At 36.4% G+C, this 26601-nt stretch overlaps 1 protein-coding gene across 1 annotated transcript in view; it reads right to left on the reverse strand.

Moving 5' to 3' along the window:
* LOC306846228 (ephrin type-B receptor 1-B-like) overlaps nucleotides 1–26601 on the reverse strand; it is a gene marked incomplete at its 5' end in the record, with an annotated part of 266880 nt that overhangs the window by 129384 nt on the left and 110895 nt on the right. The window contains one exon of the mRNA XM_079379447.1: nucleotides 17723–17787. Within this exon, the coding sequence (XP_079235573.1) occupies nucleotides 17723–17787 (65 nt within the window). The remainder of the gene's footprint in view (nucleotides 1–17722; nucleotides 17788–26601) is intronic.

Consider the following 26601-nt stretch of genomic DNA (forward strand, 5'->3'; position numbering starts at 1 on the left):
TTGAAATAAATCACCCAAAAATGAAAAATCTGTTGCCAGTTACTCACCCTCAAGTTGTTCCAAACCTGTATGAATTTCTTTTTTCTGTTCAACACAAAGATATTTTGAAGAATGTTGGTAGCCAAACAGTTGCTCCTTTTTTTTTTTTTTTTTGACAACCAGACACATTCTTCAAAATATATAAAGAAATTTGTTGAAACAACATTATGAGTGAGAAAATTAGAACATTTTTGGGTGAACTATCCCTTTAAAATTAAAATGATTTATTCATGTTATTCCAAATCTAGCTTGCTTTCTTCCAATAAACACAAAATGTTCCATTCCTCTCATATGTACAATATTCATTTGTCTTCTGAAATCATACAGTATAACAGATTTTTGTGAACATTTTGTGATTAAAATATATGTCTCCAAACAGTCATCAAGTTCACTGAAAAGATTTAGTTCAAAATGATAATTCATTCAAGAATGATATTGGACATCGCTACCTCATGAATTAGGCAACACTGTAAAAAAATTAAATAAAATAAAAAGTTGAGCAAACTTAAAAGTTTAAGGCAACCAGCTTCAGCAGATTTTTTGAGTTTTCTCAACTTATTTTTTAGGAGATTCTTGAGTTTTCTCAACTTTTTTGTTGTATAAACTTAAAACAACAAGTTGAGAAAACTGCTGAAGCTGGATGCCTTAAACTTTTAAGTTTGCTCAACTTTTTCTTTTTTCTTTTTTTTACAGTGAAGGGGAAGAGCTAGAAGAGTTTAAATTTGAATCTGTTCCTCACAAAGCTATCATATGGTTTCAAAAGACTTGGAATATAGTGCATAAGTCTACTTTCATGATGCGTTTTATCATTTTTGATCTTTGAAAGCTCCAGTATCCATTTAATTTAATTGCACGGAAAAAAGCGACCAGTTGCATTATTCAAAATGCCTTCTTTTGGAAGAAAGAAAGGAAGTCATAAGGGTTTGGAACAACATGAGAGTGAGTAAATGATGACAGAAATCAAATTTTTGGGTGAACTATTCCTTTAATGTTACACTGAAAAGTATTCAGTAGACTTGTGTTTAATTTAATAAAACAGGGAACGCTAAGAACAAATAATAAAAAAGCAATCATAAAAACCCATCTGTAGCTGACTCGTCCATTCAAGCAAATCCACTTCAATAGAATTAATTCCACTCTTCTAAAATAATGCCTCTCGCACGATTTATATTGGTTAAATGTAAGATTAATGCGAACAGACACCCACGGGATGAATGTAACTTTCCACGCAACATCACGATTCAATAAATTATTTAGAGAAAACAAGACAAAAAGGCAGAAATGTTGTCCGTAACGGTGGCAAATCAAAATATAGCACTCCAGAACAATGCAATTTCCATTTCTTGATACATCTGGCATGATTTTTCACAGCAATTTCATATCTCCACGTTTAATTATACATACTGTCATTTTACCTCTTTTGATTGCATCAGGTTGATTTGTTCTTTCCGGTAATTTAAAGAGACAGCGACTGTCAGACACAGGATAATAATTCTGCCCTCCCATTTATGCTTTTCATCTTAAAAAGACAACATGAAACAGAATTTGACCATTTCTTCCTTAATAATTGTCCTCAGTCTTACAGTGCACCACTTTAAGTTATTTAAAGAGAGAGAGAGAGAGAGAGAGAGAGAGAGAAAAAAATTAAAATAATATATATATATATATATATATATATTCATAATATTGCCTAAACAAGAATATATATATATACACACACACACACACACACACACACACACACACACTGTATATAGTTTTATATTTTATTTTGTATTATTTTATTTTATTTGATTATGCAGTATTATTTTTATATACTGTATTTACACCTTGTACATATATAAAAATAAATACATATCAAATATAAATATAAATACAAATTCATGTTGTCTTTAACCACAGTGCCAGGCTTGACGATAACAGGCAGAAGGAGTGTATCATCACCTCCTCAGAGACGGCAAAGCTAGAAGGCATTGCTCTGGAGGAGAAGAAGGAGGGATGAGAGAGAGAAGTGAGAAGAGAGAGGTGGGACTGGTGTGGAGGGGTGGGAGTGTAACATAGCTGGCATGATGAATGAGTTTACAGAGATCCTGCGCACAAATGAAAGCCCCTTTTTTTTTCTCCTGACTGCCAAAGCAACTCCCCACCCCTCCACCCCCACACCTCTGTAATGATGATTTATCTGTATTAGATGGACCCGTCCAATCTGGCACGGAGCTGCCATTAATACAGCAGGGCGCTGGGCCCTCCCCAGCCTGGGCTAGGGACGCTTGTCTCTCTGTCTGCTCAAATGACCACAATCACTCAACCCGACTCACGCCACAGGCTACTGCAGACAGAGCCAAGAACCAGCTCATATATCACATCTCGAACTGTGTTATACCATCAGAGATTTGCACATAATATCATACGCACGCATGCACGGACACGCACTCTCGCATCAACACTAGCACAGTCATAATCGCTGTGGGCATTTGGCATAATGTAATGTTATGCTTTGAATTTCTATAATAGAAGAGTTACTTTTTTCAATGCAAACACACATTATTTTATGACAACATTCACTAACATTCAAAAGTTTGGGGTCAGTAAATTGATAAAAAGTTGCCGCAATGACATGTACAGTGTTACAAATATGTATATTTGAAATAAATGCTGTTATTTGAAACTTATTGATCAGAATGAATGAATAAATAAATAAATAAAGGAGATATATATATATATATATATATATATATATGTATATACAATATATCTAATATTTTCCAAATCAACCAATCAATCAATAGCAACACAACTGTTTTAAATTGATATTAATAAGAAGAAATATGGAATCAGATTTAAGATTGCTGAAGGATCATGTGACACTGAAGCAATGGCCACTAAAAATTCAGTTTTGTCATCACAGGAATAAATCTTTATCACAATATTATCAAATATTGCACTAGAAAACAATCATTTCAAAATAAAAGAATAGTTCACAATATTACTGTTTTAATGTATTTTTTAATCAAATAATTCCAGACTTTGTGAGCATAAGAGACTTATTTAAAAAAAATAAATAAATAAATAAATAAATACATCTTACCATCCCCAAATTTTGTCCAGTGTAAAAATATAATAAATTATATGAGAAAATATTTTTTTTTTCTCTCTCTAGCTCTCTCTCTCTCTCTAGTAAATATATCCTCAGTATTTTAATAAATATGCTTTTAATAAATGTCCTCAGCATTTGATCCCACTAAACACTAAAACCTACATTTTTAAATGTTTTTTAATCATTAGTAACAATTGGATGTTTTATTGATTTATTGATTTATTTCATATTAAACAATTTGATTTATTTATTATTGTAATGTAAATCTAAAAATGTAAAATGTAGATCGCAATAGTGAATTTTCATTTTTTCTTAGAGAAGAAAGATTTCATACTTGGACCATTAATTACCCTGTTCCCATAACATGGTCACGTGTTCAACCTATAGATCCACAGACTCAGTGTCTACATTGCAAGCGTCTGGCTTGCAGAGAAAGAGAAAGCGAATAAGAAGAGAAAGAGAGGCAATAATGCTGTATTGTAATTAGTTACTTTCAGCAAATTGCAACAGATTTTAAATGTTCCCCTGAATGCACACATACACAAAACACACATAACAAGAAATTCCATCCACAAGACTTGAGGCGCACACAAATAAACAGCGAGAAAGAGGTCGACAGAAATGGCAATTTGAGGATTCGCAATCTCAGCCTGTCTATAAAATGGTGATGAAGCCATTAAAACTGTCCAGTGTGCAGGACAAAAGTAAAATTGTTTTGAAGCCCTCTGGCTTGCACTATAATGATCACGCTCATAAACTCTTGGACTGCAAGCTTTCATCAGCACAGATCTCGACTAGAGCCGAGCGCTTCTCCGGCTGGGATTTACAGGTTTGCTCAGACACGGGAGGGGTCACAAATATATCAGACACACAGACATTCTCTGCTTTCACAGATTTCATTTGGAGACCTTCATTATCCAGTGTGGTTCATGCTACACCGCTGACTAAATTTCCCCTCGGGGATCAATAAAGTATCTCTAACTGTTATGGGCGAGAACTGGACCTGTTGTCAACCCAACACATTAATCTCAGACACAGTCAGAGAGGACAGAACACACATGGATTGAGTAAGTAACACACTTCGATTTGAGCGCATAGTTAAAAACTATTAAATATGAAAGGCCAGTAAATAAAATATGTGCACAACATGACTAATTTATAGAGGTTAAAAAGGAACTTTAAAGCTGAGCTACAAGCTACTCGCTTACAGTCAAGTTACCATTTGAAAAATTAGATCAATATACTACAAGATACTCCGGAGAAGAAGAACTTTTTGTTGTTGTTTTTTTTTTCATTCCTGTGTTTCACAACATTTTCCTTTTCTGCAACATAAAAATATTTCAATGTTTCTGTAGTTAGACAGACAGATAGACAGACAGAAACACAGACAGACAGACAGACAGAAACACAGACAGACAGACAGACAGAAACACAGACAGACAGACAGACAGACAGAAACACAGACAGACAGACAGACAGAAACACAGACAGACAGACAGACAGACAGAAACACAGACAGACAGACAGACAGACAGACAGAAACACAGACAGACAGACAGACAGACAGACAGAAACACAGACAGACAGACAGATAGATAGATAGATAGATAGATAGATGAAATATTCAATACTACAAAAAATAACATAATTGTATCAAAATATTTAATAACAAATACCAAATGTTTAATGTATTCATTTTAAAATATTTATTTATTTAAAAACTACACAAAAGACAACATAAAATGCTTTGCATGGACTACTGGAAACAATAATGAGTGATTATTAGAATTGGTGATTTTTTATTTTTTAATCATTTTTAAAATTAATCTAAAATGACTAAAAAGAATCTAAAAAGACTTTCTAAGAAATTTTGCCCATAAATAATTTTTCTCAGTAACCCTGTATTTTGTCCTGATATTTTACCCAATTTTTGATAGTGACTGTAGGGCAATCATGAGGACAAAGAAGGGAAAACGGGATGGGAAAATGGTTGCAACCGAAACTTGACCTCCCGTTTCCCACCTGAGCACCATGACTCGACATGTCAAAGCACACGCACTAACCGCTAGGCCTCCAACCTTGTCATTTTCAGAAAGGCACATGAGATTTAAACTAAAAGAAGAGGAAAAGAAAAAGCAGCAGCAAAACAAAGGTATTCCATCATCCGTCACCACAGCAATAATGGAACTCTCCAGGATCCCAACATCCATTTCCCATCTATGACAAGGCTTTAAATAGCCCTGTATGTGCGGCTGGGTATATTTCGGTTCATGGCACGTGTGTGTGTGGGTTAAGAGTGTTCTTAAGCTGAATAATTTAGACGTGAGATGAGAGTAACCAGGGTTAGCAGGAGCAGTGGAGAGACCTAACCTATCTGAACAGAAGAAAATAATTACCCCTCGACTCAAGTTCATCATAAACACTGATCTCTGGCTCCCAACCTCCCTCTAATATAGTTGTATGGCTATTCTAACAGTTGATGGTCTAGAAATTCACTCCAAAGATGATTTCTTACTCTAAAAGAGTAAACCAAGGCACCTCCTACAAATATATGGATTTACCAAGTCGACCGCTCTACGTGAAGCAAATACTTCATGACAAGCTTCCTATTCTTGAACATTTGTTGACTGGCTTGCCTGGAAGGCCCACAATGAGCACTAGCAACGCTGTAAAAATGTGTCATATTTGGTTTATCGTGTTACAGCGGCATACAAGATTGAGACAGGGGGTGGTTTAGCGCTTAATGTATTGTATTAATGACCATGAGTTACACAGAGAGAGAGTTTTGCCCAACAACCCAGTGCCTACTGCTGTTAGGACTCCAACATAATGGCACTCATAAACAGCCATTCATCATATTGGTCTCCTGCTGAGATAGAGAAAAAGACAGGAATGTCCAAATAAGACAGCAAACAACAGACAGCTTAAAAAAGGTGAACATTCTTGGAAATATTTCTCATTTGGATCCCTAACACACACCTCCAAAAGAACAATCTGTGATCCAGATGGTCATCAGCTGCAACCTCTGAAGCTTAATAAGGCAGTTGTGATGGTTACAGAGACCCTGTGTGCTCCTGAGCAAATCCAAGGCAGTTCACTTTTATTAGAACAACCAAATGTTCTGTACGAGAGAGAGAGAAACTGCAAACGGCCTCAAACAGTAAGCATTGAGCCAAGGTCCTCTGTACTATGAGACTGAACTCTCAGAACTTCCTGTTCCTCAAACAGCCTTCACGAACATGGTGGGCTGCAGAAAGATCTGCAGAATTTCAATGCTCACAAAACAAAATATGCAGTGCTCTTAGTTTCATTACCATTTTTATATCCATTCTGCAAATGTTCCAATATCATTAAACATAAAAATGCAGGAAAGTGAACAGATTACCTGTTGGCTAAGAGTATTTTTGCTGAAAGAGAAGCGAGGGTTATTATCAAAAGCGCAAAAGCTCAAATTTACATAAAATGTGATGCTTGTGTGATAAAGATGGCATGTAAATCGAAAGTCATTTTATGTTAAATTTAATGTAGAAACCATTTTCACTCAGAAATTGCTCGTACATTTTGGTAAAATATTAGACTAAAGAGATATTTCTGCTTATTATTATTACTGCTTATTGATAGTTAGTAAGGTAGTTGTTGTAGTAGTTATGTTTAGGTATAAGGTAGGGTTAAGGAATCTAGGATATACTCATGCAGAATAAGGCATTAATATGTGTTTTATAAGTACTAATAAACAGCCAATATGCTACAGTACTTATACGGTAATAAGATAGTAACACTTTTTTCTTAAAGTCTTTATGTATACAGGTGCATCTCAATAAATTAGAATGTCGTGGAAAAGTTAATTTATTTCAGTAATTCAACTCAAATTGTGAAACTCGTGTATTAAATCAATTCAGTGCACACAGACTGAAGTAGTTTAAGTCTTTGGTTCTTTTAATTGGGATGATTTAGGCTCACATTTAACAAAAAAACACCAATTCACTATCTCAACAAATTAGAATACTTCATAAGACCAATAAAAAAAACATTTTTAGTTAATTGTTGGCCTTCTGGAAAGTGTGTTCATTTACTGTATATGCACTCAATACTTGGTAGGGGCTCCTTTTGTTTTAATTACTGCCTCAATTCGGCAAGACATGGAGTTGATCAGCCTGTGGCACTGCTCGGGTGCAATGGAAGCCCAGGTTGCTTTGATAGCGGCCTTCAGGTCATCTGCATTGTTGGGTCTGGTGTCTCTCATCTTCCTCTTGACAATACCCCATAGATTCTCTATGGGGTTCAGGTCAGGCGAGTTTGCTGGCCAATCAAGCACAGTAACACTATGGTCCTTGAACCAGCTTTTGGTACCTTTGGCAGTGTGGGCAGGTGCCAAGTCCTGCTGGAAAATGAAATAAGCATCTCCATAAAGCTTGTCAGCAGAAGGAAGCATGAAGTGCTCTAAAACGTCCTGGTAGATGGCTGCGTTGACTGTGGACTCTGGATTCTGTGCCTCTGCACTCTTCCTCCAGACTCTGGGACCTTGATTCCAAATGAAATGCTAAATTTACTTTCATCTGAAAAGAGGACTTTGGAGCACTGAGCACCAGTCCAGTTCTTTTTCTCCACAGCCCAGGTAAGACGCTTCTGATGCTGTCTCTGGTTCAGAAGTGGCTTGGTAGCCCTTTTCCTGAAGATGTCTGAGCTTGGTGACTCTTGGTGTACTGACTCCAGCTTCAGTCCACTCCTTGTGAAGCTCTCACAAGTGTTTGAAACAGCTTTGCTTGACAGTATTCTCAAGCTTGCAGTCATCCCTGTTGCTTGTTCACCTTTTCCTACCCAAATTCTTCCTTCCAGCCAACTTTGCATTTAATATGCTTTGATACAGCACTCTGTAAACAGCCACACCTTTCAGTAATGACCCTATGTGACTTACCCTCTTTGTGGAGGGCGTCAATGTTCGTCTTCTGGATCATTGCCAAGTCAGCAGTCTTCTCCATTATTGTGGTTTCAAAGAACAAGAGATGCCCGTAATTTATACTGTAGGGATGGTCATTAATTGAAACTCAAATGTAAATATTCTAATATTTTGAGAAACTGACTTTTGACTTTCATCAGCTGTAAGCTCTAATCATCAAAATTAAAACAAAAAAACTTTTTAAATGTTTTACTTTACATGCAATGAATCTAAAATATATGAAAGTTTCACTTTTTGAAATAACTTACAAGAAAAAATGAACTTTTTCACAACATTCTAATTTAGATGCACCTAAATTAGAGATGCACCTGTAATACATTACAAAAGTAATTTTATTGCATTAATTATGCCTTTTACACCTTATAATGCATTGTATAACCTCATGAATAATTGTAACCACAGTTAATAATACTTATCAATTAATTGTTACAGATTACAGTATTACTGTCATGAGTCCGGGTCCTGCGCTTCTCCCTTTCACCACAAGAGCTCGCCATCTCCCATCCTCCCGGACACAATTCTCCAGATTCCATTCACCTGACACTCATTATTACCCCCTCAGCTGTTCCCCAATTTCACAGATTGGCTGTGTCCAAATTCAGGGTCTGCATCCTCCTTAGGATCCTTCCTACCCGGTTGAAGGAGGAGGGATCCTCCGACGTCCGCAAAACCCGGAAGTCGGTGTTTGTGAATTTGGACAGCCTACCCTTCTTTCAGTTCCCTCCCTTACCCGTTGCTCATATCCTGTCGCCTAGCAACCGTGACAGCGCCAAGCAAGAAGCGGGAAAATGGACAAACAAAGAGTTATTCTCCTCATTTTAATTCTTTTGGAAGAAATAAAGCAATTAAATAAATTAAATACTTTCTTTGCTCGTTGTCGGAGAGTTTTTTATATCAGACTACAAGACAGTCACATCCAGGTAAGCCATTATAGCCTATTTTTATTTGTTTTTAAGTATTCTACTAATTTCTCCTACAAATTCATTGAGCCGAAGCATAAACTTTAGCTTGTTTTGTCAGAGAAACTCCTCTCCCACTCCGCTACGGCTCGCTTCGTCCGCCATTACGCTCTGCCGAAAAGAATTATGGGATAGGTAGGACGGGAAAGGATCCACCACACCCATCCTTCCAATTCGGGGAAAAGGAGGACGTATTTGTGGGCCGCATTTGAAGGATCCTACGAATTTGGACAGCCTTCGTCGCGGCGCTGTGACGTAACATCCTTCAAATGAGTACTCCGAAGGATGCAGACCCTGAATTTGGACACAGCCATTATATACTCTCCTCTCACTCACCACTCTGCCTGTCTTAATTATTTGTTGTAGTGCTGTTTAACTCTTGGGATACATGCATTGGGTTGCCACCTTATGTATCCCAATCCCTAACCGGTTTTGTTTTTTGCCTTGTTGGCCTTTTTGTTTATTAAAAGATATTCTTACCTGCATTTGGACCCAGACCCCTGTTCTGTCCATAGTGCTCTCGTAGTGTTTCGTGACAGAATTAAGCCAGCAAGCATGGGTCCAGCAAGGAAGTTCCTCAACATCTGCCAGGGAGACAGGAGCATTAAGGATTATGCCAGGCACTACGTTGGAGTGGCTCGTCGGTCCGTTACTGAGAAGACCTGCCTCATGGTCTTTTTCTGGGGAGGCCTGGCCGAGCCCTTCAAATCCCTGATGCCATACTGGACCCCCGAGGAGTCGCTGGAGGACTACATAAACCTGGCTCTGCATTTGAGCGGCTCGGCCTTCAGGGTGGAGTTAGCTGCAGAGTCCGCTCACAGTTCTCCTGAAGCCGTGATCCAGGGGGTGTCAGAGGCCTCGTCTGCCACACCCAGTACTTTGCGTCTGTTTGGGATTGTCCTGGGCTGATACGCAGTGTACAGGATCCCCCGCCAATGTCGGTGCGAGCGGCATGATCTGCTCGCGGTCCTCCCGAGGTAGCGGTGCTCGCTTTAGGCTTTCCTGAAGCGGCGGTGCCCGCTCACAAGGCTCCCGAGGCGGCGGTGCCCGCTCACGAACCTCTCGAGGCAGTGGAGCTCGCTTCAGGCCTTCCCGAAGCGGCGGAGCCCGCTGATGTTCCCTCCGAGGCAGCGGAGCTCGCTTCAGGCCTTCCCGAGGCAGCGGAGCTCGCTTCAGACCTTCCCAAAGCAGAGGAGCCCGCTGAGGTCCCCTCTGATTTCAAGGCATTATACCCTTTAATAACCCTTTATAATGCATTATACATAAAGGCTTTAAGTAAAGTGTTACCGAATAGTGTTACCTAATCTTAAGTGTTACCTAATAACTAACACTGAATTAAACATGAAATTCTGAAGTGGAAAGACTGTAATAGTAATAGTATTTTCTAGTAAAACAATCCATTTTATATTCCACTTTGAATGATCATGAAACCATGAAACCAAGCCCCTCTTGAAGCATCCAGCACATACAGTAAGTCACATGCTATTGTGTCTATAGGCCATGCCTCTCTACAAGCCACATCCCTCTATGAGCATCCTGCTCCTAAACCACACCCCTTTAGAGACATGAATGTTGCACACGCCCCTTATAAGCATCTAGCCTGTAGGCCACGCCCCTTTAAAAGCCACAGAGCTACAAAGTGTGACACTGTGTAAAACAAAGATTGAATTCAAAATAAAATAGTTTTTTTCTATTTCTGCCATATGTTATGGTATGCTAGTGCTATTTTGAATTCAGACAGACTTTGGCATTTAGCTTTATTTGCCTGCTTAAATAATGTTTTGGTGTAATTAGAGGCAACTAAACATTTTCTTTCTTCTCTAAAAGCAAAACGACTCTTGCCCACATTGAATCTGTTAGTTTTTCACACTGACTGCATTGACTGTGTGGGAAGCATTTGCAGAAGGGATATAAATATGGTAATTAACGTAAGAGTGCCACATTTTGGGTTGTAAATATTATCTGTTTAATATCTGCTGAACAGGTTTCACCACAAATGAAACCTTAGTTCAACAGCCACAAAAAAAACCTTTCTGAGAACTCAACACCAACAGAATGAGACCCTCCATTCTGTTACAGAGGCAATCAATGGTTCTTTTGTGTAGAAATAGTAGATTTTATTAAAATTTACACTTATTTTACCAAGAATAAAGAAATGAAGAGAAAACGATAATTAGAGTCTAACTGCACATAAAATTCTGAGTCCGAATTCATGAAACATTAAGAATATAATTTCTCTTAACTGCTGTTTTCTTTTCTTAATTAAAAAAAAAAAAGTTTAGAATATTTTGTATTCCAAAAGATACTTAACAATTCATAAGAATTCAAATACTTGAAAAGAATCTTCTTAAAAATCATCGCAAGGATAACCTTCAACTTGTATTAAATCCACAAAGGTAATAATTTTAATGAAATTACTGGGTTGTTGAGCTTATGATAATTATTTTGGTAATCAGCAGGCAGATGACATTTTTTATTGTGTTTTTGAGTTTTGAGCATGGCCTGTCATTTTAAAATAACAATGTTTTTAAAATGTACCTAACTTCTTGGGAATTCCTCAAGAACTGCACTTGGGAATTCTTACTACCTTCTTGGAATTTCTTAACTTCTTGGAAATTTCTTAACTTCTTTAAGATTTTCACCATTCTGGCCTCAGAAGTTGCTGTCAGGTCAGTTGAAGATCTTCAAAACCCTGCTGTAACATTACACGTACATCTCCAAATATGCCAGGTAAACACAATAACCCCTTCTGAGGAACTATTCAGGATATTCAGACTGTCAGAGGTTATGAGTAGCATTACAGCAAGACTTAGGCACCTCTAAATGTCACATACTAATCACACAAAAAGCTCCTGTTCACATTACATGATGTCTCCTACAAGTCGCTTCTTATAAACTGCAAAGTGGACCAGTTTATGCCAGCAGTCAAAACTTTAGCTCTGTGTATAGACACAGCGGGACACTCAGTCTATGGAAAAACTTGTTTTTTAGGACAGGACATGACGCGCCTTAAATCACCTCCTCAAAGTGGCCTCGGCTGAGTAGTGTGTATATGTAGAGCTGTTGCTAAGTATAAAAGAGAACAAGACATTAAATATAAAAGAAAGAAGGGCAGATATTCTCGTGTACATCCACTTAAGTGATCTAAAGACAGAAAATGCAGCAAGAACATCTATTCTCACAGAGAGGGGGAAAAAGCCTGTGCGCGCTGCCACTTGTCACTAAGTGTTAACTCACAACTAGTTACAAGTCCATCGGCAACAGACTTCACAAATGCATGGTCTCGTCCATTTGTGTTCTTAAGTGACCCAAAGCACTTAACACTGAAAAATCTCTCTTTGGAGAACAGAGCTCTTAATGTGCACGAGTAGAGATGACATAGTCTACATGAGTGCCACCTTCTCTCTCGCTTTTCCTCTTGATAATTTGGTGCAAAACTACACTTAACCTTGAATTCATCCTAAAATAAACCAGTAGTGCACACTGAAAACATTCAAATACTAGATTTTGACATTTTTTTGAGTGGTGCTTGTTGGTGCAAAACTTACAGTCAATGCTGGGTGTTTGTGGTGACACACACACACACATACATACATACATACATACATATCTAGGTAGTAACGAAGTACATGAAATATGGATTACATATTCAGATTCCAAAAATTAAGTACTTATAATTAGATTGTATTATGTTTAAAAATGTTCATCAGATTGCAGTTACTTTTTTATGGATCACATGATTACATATTATGCACGCAATGGCAATAAAGTGATAAACGAGTGATAAATGAGTGATAAACGAGTTAGTTTAAATGTAATTTAAAAAATAATCAAAAAGTAGTCAGACAACATTATCCAACATGTTTAATCCAGATTACGATGCTAAATACAGTGTTCATATATAAATATATTATATTATTTCACAATTATATACATACATACATCACTCCGACACACACACACACACACACACACACACACACACACACACACACACACACACACACACACACATATATATATATATATATATATATATATATATATATATATAATTGTGACATTAGTTTCAACTTAATACAAAAAAACTGTTGTTGTTTCTCATTTTACAAGAGAAGACATGTATTTACATTTAAAAGTACAGTAGCCAAAAAAATTAAAAATTAAAAAATTAAAAAAAAACATTTCAACTTTCAAAATGACAGTTGCAAAACATTGATGTACTTTTTTAGTTTGTTTGTTTTTTGGAATATAAAAACCACCTTGAATGTGGAAAACCTCATGTGAAGATTGTTGAGAAAAAGAACACAGATGAAATATATCCGGACCATACGTGTGTCCCCCAGTTATTTTTTGTCTTTTTTTCTGCCTTTTTCTACTGACAGATTTTATTATAAAAGAGAGAGCAGGGTGTCCCTAAGGAAATATGCAGCATCTGTACAATATCTGCTCTTAGACATCAATAAACGTCTGGACTTCACTTCTCAAATATGATTCTGCAACAGACAGATGGTGTCTGCAGCTAGAGCGAGTTCTTCAGGCTTATCTGCTGAATGAATCTCAGGCTGCGCATTCGTTAGTGAGGTGGAAATGTGGCACATATAGCAGGTCAGCAGTAGGTATGTTCTGCTAGAGTAACACCTATTTGACACAACACACATACGCAGCACCTATAGCAAAGCAGAGCAGGCTCACATGATTTCACACTGTGACTATATAGAACTCTAACATGCAGCACAGAGCCACATACAGTATGCATGTAGTACTATTACTGAAAACAAATAATATTGGTGCCAATAATATAAGTGTATTTTGTTTTATGGCACAAGCAGATATTTTCACTTGTTTTAAGCAAAAAAAATAAATAATAATTAAAGAAAGAAATTACTACATTAATGTTTCAAAGTCTGGGGTCAGTATGGTTTTTCTTTAAAGAAACAAATACTTTTATTCAGTAAGTATGTATAAATGCACTGACAATTTTACAAATGATTTCTATTCATCAAAAAATACTGAAATAAAAAATTCATCATGGTTTCCACAAAAATATTAAGCAGCAAAAACGGTTTTCAAAGTTGATAATAACAAATGTTTCTTTAGCAGCAAATCATATTAGAATGATTTCTGAAGGATCATGTGAGATAAAGACTGGAGTAATGATGCAGAAAATTTAGCTTTGCATCACTGGAATAAATTACATTTTAAAATATATTCAAATAGAAAACAGTTATTTTAAAACAGTTGTTCTGTATTTATGATCTAATAAATGCAGTCTTAGTGAGCATTAAAAAAAAAAAAAACTTACTGGACGGTTTTTGAAACAAGAGTGTATCAAAATAAAATGTATCTTGTTGTAGGGATGTCTAGATATTCTAACTGGAAAAAAACAAACAAAAATCACTGATTATAAAATGTTTCTTTGCAATGTAGGGCCAAGCAACAGACTTCCCAAAATGAGAATGAGTGGGAGAGATGAGAGAAGAGAGGATAAAATGAAAGATGAATAAAGAGGGAATGGAAGGAAGGGCATCTGAAAAGCTGCAGGCACATGGACGGCTGTGATTGAGCTGAGAGAAAACAGCAAAAGATAGTGACCGTCCTTGTTTTAGCTTGTCAGAGAGAAGGATGGAGGGCTAAATTGCTTTCAAAAGAACAGAAGAGCAAAAAGACTGGATAGACTTCAATTAAGGCCTTTTTTAATCTTCCTCACACACACACACTTTTTTATACTACTGCAGAGCAGGCATCTCAATGGGTACATCCAGAGAAACCACTGAAGGGAATCATGAGGCAACATTTTTTTCATTCAATGAAAGCATAGAAGCTGTCAAGCTCCAAAAAATGACCAAAAAGTAGAGTTAAAAGCATTTTGTCTTTTTGTGTTCAATGGATTAAAAAACAGTAGAGCTCCAACAGCACATAAAATACATCAAAAGTGACATCAAAACTTTTACAATATTACAAATGTTACTTGATAAATGGTCCTAAAAAACCCATCACACTGGTACTCAATGGTCATAAATGATCACATTTGAAACAAATGGCAAATAAATTTCATCTAGTGAAGACGTTTGCCATTGCACCCAAGCAAAATCTTACCGAAGCTCTTTTTTTTATATATCAACCTCAAATTTGGAACGCAGCTTTTTTAAATTCATGGCTTTGATTTGCTTGCCGTTTTAGAGTAAAACATGATTTGAAAAATATTTCATCTAAAATTTGAAAATAGTACTTTTGTGCATTTTTCATAATAACAAATTTAAAATTCTATAACTTTTTTTGCATTTCCCTTTTTTCCACTTCCACAGCAATAATTTGTCAAGTGTCTTCTTTAAAAAGAGACTTAAGTCTGTGCTCCAAAGCCTTTAAGATTTACAACAGATTAAGTTGGAAATTTTATTTTCAGGTCTATGCTAATAGGTAATATCTCGATTATAACTACTGCATAAATAGAATTAAGAATGATAAGAAAAACAAAATCCCCTAAAAATACACAACTAAAATACAGTATATTCATTTCAAAGTAAAATAAAATAATAAAATAAATAAAAAAATAATCAGTCATTTTTGAACACCATGCACCAGAAGGTTAAGCTCCTTTCAGATGTTTTTGCTAAACGTTTGTAGTGTATTTAAGATAAAGATGACGCTCTAGTAAGACATCTTGAGGAGTTTTCCAGGTTTGTAGGTTAAGCATACACACTGTACCCCCGCTAAATTTGTTTAACATATTTGCATGCGGCATCATAAACACCCAGTGGTGCTGCTCTTGTTGCATTATGGTTTAAAAAAGCAGGCTGAATCAAAGTGTCAAATTAAGAGTCTCTCACATGATACAGCCCTGATAATTAATTCAGGTTCATATGGACCGAGTGTCCACTTTCCCTTCCAAATTACCCAGAGCCCACACGATCAATAAGTTCACACATGCTAAAGTACGATTGCTGTGACAGCAGAAAGGGGAATCATGGCATAGCACATACTTTGTATAATCAAGAGCACATCTCTAAGTCTCCAGAGAGCATTACACGCACACATACACAGACTGGGATGATGAATTAAATATGGGCTGCTGAAGAAGCAGCCAACCTCTGACCTCTGGGTGAGGGACGGGGCGAGCAGGCGTGAAAGGTAATCGCTGAGACAGAGGGGAAAAATCGCCCATTCGAGTTCAAGATGCGTGCGTGAGCCTTTTTAGCAGGAGTGGCCGGCTGAGGTCTGTGAGGACTTGGGGATTTTAGGGATTTCTTTAGGAGAAAAGGAGAGGGGGGCTAATGGAAAGCTAGATGTATTAGAGAAAGACGGATGCGGGTGTGCTGAAGGGGCAGCTGTGAGAATTCGCCAAATGGTGTGAATGAATCGTGAACGCAGTCAATAGTGCGTGTGAAGGACGAGCGGGGTTAAACCTCCACATGTGACCCAAAAGAGAGAATGAAGTGAGGAGAAAAGAGGATAAGAGGAAGAAAATGCAAAAGAAATGGAGAGAGACAAAACCACTCAATTCAGCAAAATAAAATATCTCACTCCAGTTATTGTTAGTTAGTAAAATCATATTAAATTACATTTTTAGACCATCTTTAAACATTGAACACTCATAATTTAAATTTATTTTAATATATAATCTAATTTTTAATTTACTTAATTTATTTGAATTCACAATTTAATTTACACTTGAATAAGACTAAATGGATGGCTAATTTACACTTGATTAAGCAAATTACAATCATGTAATCACAAGAATGTATTTTGATGTTGCATAGTAACATGAACTGAAATTATTTTAGTCCAATGAGATTTCAGTGTGGGTGGGGCAACACAGGTTATACTGATTGGGGGGGGGGGGGACTTGCTCACACTGATAAAATCACCAAGTCGCTGTGCTATCGGGCTCACAGACATTTCTATTTGACAACAGCAACAGAACGAACAAGCACTCGTGTATCATTTCCTACAGAAGCTCCATGAGAAAAGGAAAATACTCCGACAGCACACAATCTCTTGTGCCCTTATTGAGAGTTCAATGAAAGCTTTATATTTCTCCGCAGGTTGAACAGCGCTGCGGCTGTCATTACAGTAGCCTGATCTCCTCCGGACCACATTTAGACCGATTTAGAGGTGCTTTCTTCTTTTAAGTGGACCCATTATGTCATTAAGTCCTTCTACATGTGAACTGCAGAGTGAAATGTGCATGCCGATTGCGATGAGGGTTTTGCTTTGTGCCTTTTGGTAGGGAGATAAAGAAGTGTGTGCTTGTGTGTGACGTTGATCTCTTAATTTCAGCATTCAGACACAGCACCTGTAGTACACATATATTTTACGGCACATTTTAGAGCTAATCTGAAAGCATTTAGTCTCTCTTTCTCCAGTAAGCTGTTGCTGAAGGGTGAATAGAAGGAAAGTGCTTTTCTAGAAATTAAAAAGACCCACCGTAAGTGTTTTAACACAGTGTGTGCAGTTCTGCAGGTCATGTATTGATGCAAGTCAAGTCACCTTTATTTATATAGCGCTTTTTACAATACAGATTGTGTCAAAGCAGTATCATATTGGAGGATAGAGTGTCAGTAATGCATAATAATAAAATTAAACACTCAATTTTCAGTTAAAGGAATTCAGTGATGTCATTGTCTAGCTCAGTTTAGTTTAAATATGCAAACACACACACACACTCACCCCTGACGAAGGGTATGCCGTCCACCCGAGCTCTGCTGTGGCGGTCCGGGTGTCCATTAATGTTTCTGAAAAGCACACAAAACAAAGTTTTATGAGGAATCAGGAAAATTTATGTTGGAGATATTCATTTAGAACTGTGGTATCTTAACAGAGAAAAACTGAACTGGGTGTTTCAAATAAGGGAGGAATGCACAATAGAGGGCAGGAATGAAAAGCGCTGCTCTAGAATTCAAACTCTCTGCAGTGCCACTTTTGCACCACAGTGGCCCTGTGTTTTTGAAGATGGATATAGGATAAGCTGTCTGTGTCCTTAAAGTGGTCAGCTCTTGTCTGACCTTATCAGAGGAGATATCTTTGACCAGCAAGGAGAATAATCCACATACACACACTCCACCAAACACCGATAAGATGGTTGAAAGTGATAGAGAACCTTGATTGATACCTGACTTCAACATCAATGACCATCAAAGATAACGTTAAACCATCAAAACACAAAATTCAACAAAACAGGTGCCATTTGTGTCCCTCATACCTACAGTATGTGTTAAAAAAAACAAATAGCTGATGTCAGTTTTTACAGACATTTAGCACAAAAATACTATAAAATCGCTCATCTTTATTTAATGAACATACATTTTTTGTTCTCATGTCAATGTCAGTGAAAAAAGTGTTAGTTAGTTAGTTCTTTATTTCATTAATATTTCTGATCTTTCTTGTTTTCAATTTCTCCTTTCCATTATAGCATAAACGCACAACGTCAAAGCTTTTTTTTCTGCCTTTAAAATAATTAAATATTTCATAATTTAAAAAAAATAATATTATGAAATAAGACCATTTAAGAGTAGACAGATATTAGCATCAAATTCTCTTCCCAAGAGGTACAGTACTGTCAAAAAAAAAAAAAAAAAAAGGCAACCAGCTTCAAAAAGTTGAGAAAACTCAAAAATCTCCTACAAAACTAAGTTGAGAAAACTCAAAAATTTGCTGAAGCTGCTTGCCTTAAACTTTTAAGTTTTCTCAACTTTTTTTTACAGTGCAGTAGCTCATATGAAAGAACATCTCAGTGAATATTTAAAATCATCCAAACGCTTTCTTTAATCACTTTATCAAACCTCAAAAGCAGCCGTTTCATTGAGTAACCAATTTGTGTTACATCTGTGATATTGTTTTATGCTCTTTTTTGCACGCATGAGTAATGGCTGTGAAGAGTAGACTGCACATGTCAGAACGATGACGTTCACTCCAGTTCTGCTGCGCTGGGGGATTCCTGCACTATGACATCGTTAAAGTAGCACAACAAGTTTCTGAAGTCAAACCACATCAGTGTAAACAGATCTACATCCAATTCCTAAACCAACAAACAGCCATTCTCCTCCTACTCTTCCCTCTGGGTCCGTCACACACACACACATATACACACACGCACTGTAGCTTAATTGCATCCCCGTGCGTCCCGCTCGGAGCAAAGCCTGTCACACTGGGATGGTTGTAAGTAACGAGTGATGTCACAGGAGAGAGAAAAGATGAAGAATATCCACTTTTTCCACAAAACACAATCCGACGCTACGCACCGGAAGCCAACTGTCATTTCCACTCTCCTCTCACTCTCTGCATCCCTCGCATCGCCATCTCTCTGGAGTTAATCATACACTCTTCTCCTCTGACATTTCTCTATATTTCAAGAGGAAGAAAGAGAAGATGAAGTAGGAAAGCTTCGCTCTCTTTCAGATAGATGAGGAGAAGCAGATGACAAGCACTCGAGCCTCCCGCTGATGGATTCATAACATGATGTATAATTCTGCGATAACGTGACACTCTCTTCCCCGGCCGTCAATAACTCACCGCTGGCTGATCAAGAAAACACAGACCCACTCATATGAATGGTAACGCGTATTGTCAAATGCTTCAGGAAAGCATCAATAAGGCTCAAAGTTTTTATCCAAGTCAGCGGCAGCCGGTAATGCCCAGTTAACTTTCTCAAACAAAACAAATCCAATTCAAATCAGCATTCCTCTGTCTAACCATGTTAAGTCTCTGTATGCAGGCAATATTTACAAGACCTGAGCTGCATACTTGGGTTTTTAGACTCATATTGAACGGTTCCAAGTGGTAAACAGCAATACTATCTTTTAAGGCACAAGTGTAATGTTAAAGGGTTAGTTCAACCCAAAAGGAAAATTCTGTCATTAATTACACAAATTAAGATATTTTTGATGAAATCGGAGAGCTATCTGACCCTCCCATAGACGACAATGCAACTGAAATGTTCCCAGACCCAGAAACATAAAAGAGTCCATGTGACATCAGTGGCTCAACTTCAGTTTTGCGACGCTACCAGAATACGTTTTTGGTGGACGACGTGGTGGACGACGTAACTCGGGGGAGAAGAATGGTTGAGTAAATTATGTTATTTTTGTTTTCTTTGCGCAAAAAACAAGTATTCTCGCAGCGTCGCAAAACTGAAGTTGAGCCACTGATGTCACATGGACTGTTTCACGTTTCTGGGTCTGGGAACATTTCAGTTGTGTTCCTGTCTATGTAGGGTCAGATAGCTCTCAGATTTCATCAAAAACATCTTAATTTGTGTTCCGAAGATGAACAAAGGTCTTACGGGTTTGGAACGACATGAGGGTGAGTAATTAATGACAAAATTTTCATTTTGGGGTGAACTAACCCTTTAAAACAGACCCCAATGCACTGCAACCTCAGTCAAGAGTCGAGATGGATATATTTTATTCAGTACTAAAAAAATACTGACTTCAAAATTTGAAGTCAGTTTTTTTTTTTTAGATTAATTTAAAAAAATTAAATAAGTATCTTTAATAGAGTATTATTTTGAAGTATTACTACAATTTTAAATCAGGTATTTAAATATATTAATAGCATATTGTTTATGACAAACATTGTTCAGTCAAATAGGTAGCCCTACCCATAATTCAGACTTGCATAAGGGAGCTCATTTTCATGAAAATAAAATAAAATAAAATAAAATAAAATAAAAAAATAAATAAAATAAAATAAAATAAAATAAAAAAGCAAAGTAAAGTAAAATAAAAATAAATCACAAGCTTAAATATTTCATAAGTAATAAGATACTTATTAAATATTTCAATAACATTAAATTAAAATAGCATTCCAAGCCACAGCGTACTTAAAAGGAATTAAGATAAATAAATAATATAAATAAAACAAAATATAAAACATAAAATACTTCATCACAAGGCACAAACTACTTCAAATAAATAATCCAATTAAATTAAATTAAAATATCATGCCAAGTTCAAACTACTTATAAAGTATAATAAAGTTCATTTAAAATAATAATAATAATAATAATAATAATGTAAAAAATAAATAAGCATCACAAGCTACATAAATATTTAAATAAACATAAATTAAAATAGGACGTGAAGTCACAAGATACTTAAAAAGTATAAAATAAAATTTTAACAGCAAAAATCAAGACTTGTGAGAAAAAGATTAGCATTAACACATTGAGTGATTCTGTTGTTATTGATCGGTGATGATTGATGAAGCCTCTGTAAGAGATAATAAGCAGAAGATCAATCATTCATTGATTGATTGACTATGACATAATTGGGAGAGCAGAGAGTTAAGAGCCAATCAGAGGCAATCTTTACTGCTGTGGGCAGGGCATGGGGTGATTATTAGAGATATTAAATGCCTAGACTGAACAAAACGCACACACAAACACAATATAGCACACACATTGTGGTTCAGAGCTGTTATTAAACACACACACTGCATAATTCAATTGCTCTAAATAGCACAGCAGCTGGTGTCTCAGAGGAGACAGACCTCTGTACATTACTTCCCTCAGGAGATACATCCTCCTCCTGAGAAATCACTCTCATTCGGCGTGTGTGAGGAGAGCGTAATGCTTTTTGAGGTCATATCAGCTTCCAGCTCATTAAAATGCAACATGTGGCCTATAATAAATTAGCATAATGGCACAAAGGGATCATGGAATCTTGTTAGGATGCAAAACGCCAACAAAGAGATACAAAACAGAGCCCACCAGAGAAAGCAGAGAGTAAGAAGGTGTGAGCACACTGAGTAGATCAAATATTTCATGCATAATAGTAAAGGCAATCTCATTTTCAACGCGGTGACCCCCTTTACCTCTGTCATTACACACAAGGTTGCTTGCTGTTTTCTGTTCTCTTTGTGTTTAGAGCTTCACTGAATAGTTTTTCTTTACCTTTCCCTGCACCCGTCGTGTCCAGCTGAAACCTGGCATGTCGCAACTGGTTATGGTGCAAAAAACAACAGTGTTTTCAGTCACTGACATCAAATAAGGATGCACAATATTACATTTCTGACTGATATAAAAATATTAATAATAATTTATTTCATTGTATAGATTAAAACTGATAAAGATGAACTAAACACTGAAAATAGAATGTATTTAAATTCTATAAAAATAAATGCAGACACTACTGTGTACAAAAATGTAGATAAGAATAAAGATTTTGTGAAAATCTATCCTGAGACTTGCTAAAGATTACATTTAACAGTGCTATTAATATATTTGGTATTTTTTAATATTATCTTTAAATGATCATTAGATGATGTAAGCAATAATATATATATATATATATATATATATATATATATATTAAAATAAAAATATATATAATATATATATATATATATATATATATATATATATATATATATATATATATATATATATATATATATTAAAATAAAAATATATATAATATATATATATATATATATATATAATATTATGTACAATATTACAATATTATAGCACAAATAGCAACAAAAAATCTAAAATACATTAAAGCATTTAATTGAGCAAAATCTTTGTAAATATATTTGTTATCATACAATTAATTATGTAACTAGAAAAAATATTAAAAATAAAATTAATTAATTAATATCTAAATAAACAAATAAAAACTATGCACCCGTTTCTGGTTAAATGAGCAGGGTAAAGTCTGCAAACATTTACAAAATATCTCTTTTTGTGTTCCGAGAAAGCAAAAAATGTCATACAGCCACAGGTTTGTAAATGATGACAGAATTTCTTTTTTATTATTATTTAGTTTTATTTTATTTATTTTTTGGTGAACTATTCCTTTAAGAGCTTCATTTCACAGTTTATCTTCATTTCAGAACTTAACACACGATTACAGTACATACATCTCTGTTATCCGTGAATGTACTGTCACTTTTCCTAGAGCACCAGCTCACTGGTTTTATTAAATCCGAGCAGAACTCCACACCCAAAACCTACAGAGCTGCAGTGCAATAAGCAGAGAGTCTGTTTTAATCAGAAGTTTGGTCCTGAGAGCCTGAGTGATGTCACGGCTCTTAAATAAAGCTGGGTAAATAAGCTGATTCATCTCAGCGGGTCAGAGCACCACGGCTTCAGTGACAGCAGAGCTACGACCTTCAGCACGGACACTGCCGCATCATTCACCCGCTGGCAGGTGAGGTCAGTGACCCACAACCCCAGAGTGCCCCGAGCGCGTCTCTTTCGGCCTGTCGTATTTACACTAGGCATTCAGGGCTAAGACTTTAATATTTAATGCAGGATAGTGCCAGTACAGAAAGAGCACATTAAACATTGAGCAGCCCTCCACTCTCCGATCAATACTGTGGTTCTCACCATGAAATTGCTCACCTGAACGCGCACACACACACACAGGTGCAAAATCCACACAAACAGGTCCAGAGCAGCGTGGAATGATATTGACCAAAACCTTGCACAAGTACACAGAGTTTCAGGGCTACACATAAACAAGACTGTCCCGGGAGTTTCACAGCGCTTGTACAGTGGTAGAATCTACTTTACAACTGTAGTGTTCCGTGCTACAAGTTACTTAAAATTTAAAGTAGTTCAACGACAGTCAAGTTCCTCTTATAAAAAATAAATGGCACTACAAGCAACAAACAAAAACATAGGTAAACTACAATAACGCTTTTAAGGGGGAAAAGTCTTTTTAAATATATCTGTGATCATACAACGCATTAACTAGAAAAAAATGTATTTATAATTATATAATATATAATTTTATATAATTTATTGAATTATCAAATATATAAAATACACTAAAGCTTAAGGTGGCAAAATCGTTTGAAATATATTAATGTGATCATAAAAGTGATCATATATACAGTGCTGTGAAAAAGTGTTGGCCCCCTTCCCGATTTTTTATTTTTTTGCATGTTTGGCCACCCTTAGCAGCAACCACTGCAATGAAGTGTTTGCGATAACTTGCAATGAGTCTGTTACAGCGCTGTGGAGGAATTTTGGCCCACTCATCTTGGCAGAATTGTTGTAATTCAGCCACATTGGAGGGTTTTTCGAGCATGAACCACCTTTTTAAGGTCATATGCCACAGCATCTCAATAGGATTCAGGTCAGGACTTTGACTAGGCCACTCCAAAGTCTTCATTTTGTTTTTCTTCAGCCATTCAGAGGTGGATTTGCTGGTGTGTTTTGGACCATTGTCCTGCTGCAGAACCCAAGTTCGCTTCAGCTTGAGGTCACGAACAGATGGCCGGACATTGTCCTTCAGGATTTTTTGGTAGACAGCTGAATTCATGGATCCATTTATCACAGCAAGTCTTCCAGGTCCTGAAGCAGCAAAACAGCCCCAGACCATCACACTACCACCACCATATTTTACTGCTGGTATGATGTTCTTTTTCTGAAATGCTGTGTTACTTTTATGCCAGATGTAATGGGACACACACCTTCCAAAAAGTTCAACTTTTGTCTCGTCAGTCCACAGAGTATTTTCCCAAAAGTCTTGGGGATCATCAAGATGTTTTCTGGCAAAACCGAGACGAGCCTTTATGTTCTTTTTGCTCAGCAGCAGTTTTCGTCTTTGAACTCTGCCATGCAGGCCATTTTTGCCCAGTCTCTTTCTTATGGTGGAGTCATGAACACTGACCTTAACTGAGGCAAGTAAGGCCTGCAGTTCTTTAGATGTTGTTGTGGGGTCTTTTGTGACCTCTTGGATGAGTCGTCGCTGCGCTCTTGGGGTAATTTTGGTCGGCCGGCCACTCCTGGGAAGGTTCACCACTGTTCCATGTTTTCGCCATTTGTGGATAATGGCTCTCACTGTGGTTCGCTGGAGTCCCAAAGCTTTAGAAATGGCTTTATAACCTTTTCCAGACTGATAGATCTCAATTACTGTCTCATTTGTTCCTGAATTTCTTTGGATCTCAACATGACGTGTAGCTTTTGAGGATGTTTTGGTCTACTTCACTTTGTCAGGCAGGTCCTATTTAAGTGATTTCTTGATTGCGAACAGGTGTGGCAGTAATCAGGCCTGGGTGTGGCTAGAGAAACTGAACTCAGGTTTGATAAACCACAGTTATATTTTAATGGGAGGGGGGGTCAAAGTCCTGGCCTGAATCCTACTGAGATGCTGTGACATGACCTTAAAAAGGCGGTTCATGGTTGAAAACCCTCCAATGTGGCTGAATTACAACAATTCTGCCAAGATGAGTGGGCCAAAATTCCTCCACAGCGCTGTAACAGACTCATTGCAAGTTATCTCAATCGCTTGATTGCAGTTGCTGCTGCTAAGGGTGGCCCAACCAGTTATTAGGTTTAGGGGGCAAGCACTTTTTCACACAGGGCCATGTGGGCTTGGATTTTGTTTTCCCTTCATAAAAAAAACCCCCTTCATTTAAAAACTGCATGTTGTGTTTACTTGTGTTATCTTTGATTTGTTTGATTATCTGAAACATTAAAGTGTGACATGCAAAAAAAATAAAATAAATCAGGAAGGTGGCCAACACTTTTTCACACCACTGTATGCATGTTTATACACCTACACATACACACACACACACATATATAAGATATATACATATATTATGGAGGGTCAAATTACTCCAAATTAAACCATTAAATATATGTTGAAATATATAAATAAATTGTTAAGTACATAATTATATCATTAAATACATATTTGACTAATTAAATAAATAAATAAATAAATAATTAATTCATTAATTCATTTTTTTCTTCCACATTTCATTTTCAGGGTTATGGTTTCGGCACATAACCCCGAAAAATAAATGAAATGAAAATTTATTATTTAAATACATACATAAATAAATGCACAAATAAATAAATAAATAAACGAGCGAATGAATGAATATTTATTTATGCATTTATGTATTTAGGTAAGTATTTAGTTATTTAATTATGTATTTAAAGGTTTATTGATATATTTCAACATTTATTTATTGATTAAATTTTTAGTAATTTGGCCCTCCATAGTAAATAAGATGAATGAATGAATAAATATACTGAGAAATGTATTAATATTCCCATAATGTTTATGGACACAGCTGGTTGGGGGTAAAAGCACACATGGTAAAGCTGTGACAAGTATATAATTAAAACTTAAATCAACGCTGTGTTTTTCTCTGCCTCAAAAACAATAAAGAGTTTTCTCGTGCTGAATTTTGATTAGGATGAAAGCAGCTGAATGGACAAATTTACACTAATACAAAATAAATAAATAAAATATAAGTGAGTCAACTGATGAACAACTGATGAACTGCACCATTTATCACAGCCTAAATATTTTGTTACAAAAAGACACAAAATACACACAGATAATCAATCCAGTTCATTAACATCAACCATCTAAACAAACAGATTCCCTAACATGAATCAAACGGATCAGAACAACACTACAATGAACAGAGAGAAAATATTTTGACAATTTCTGACATTCTGACATTCACTTGTCACAGTCATGGCGTGGTAGGAAAAAAAATCTGATTTACAGCTTGTTACTTTATCTCAGGCTGATTTTCGACATCAGTGTTCTTTCATTTATAGATATATTAAAGTG

This window comes from Barbus barbus, assembly GCF_936440315.1.
Source record: "Barbus barbus genome assembly, chromosome: 26".
NCBI classification, from domain to species: Eukaryota; Metazoa; Chordata; class Actinopteri; order Cypriniformes; family Cyprinidae; genus Barbus; species Barbus barbus.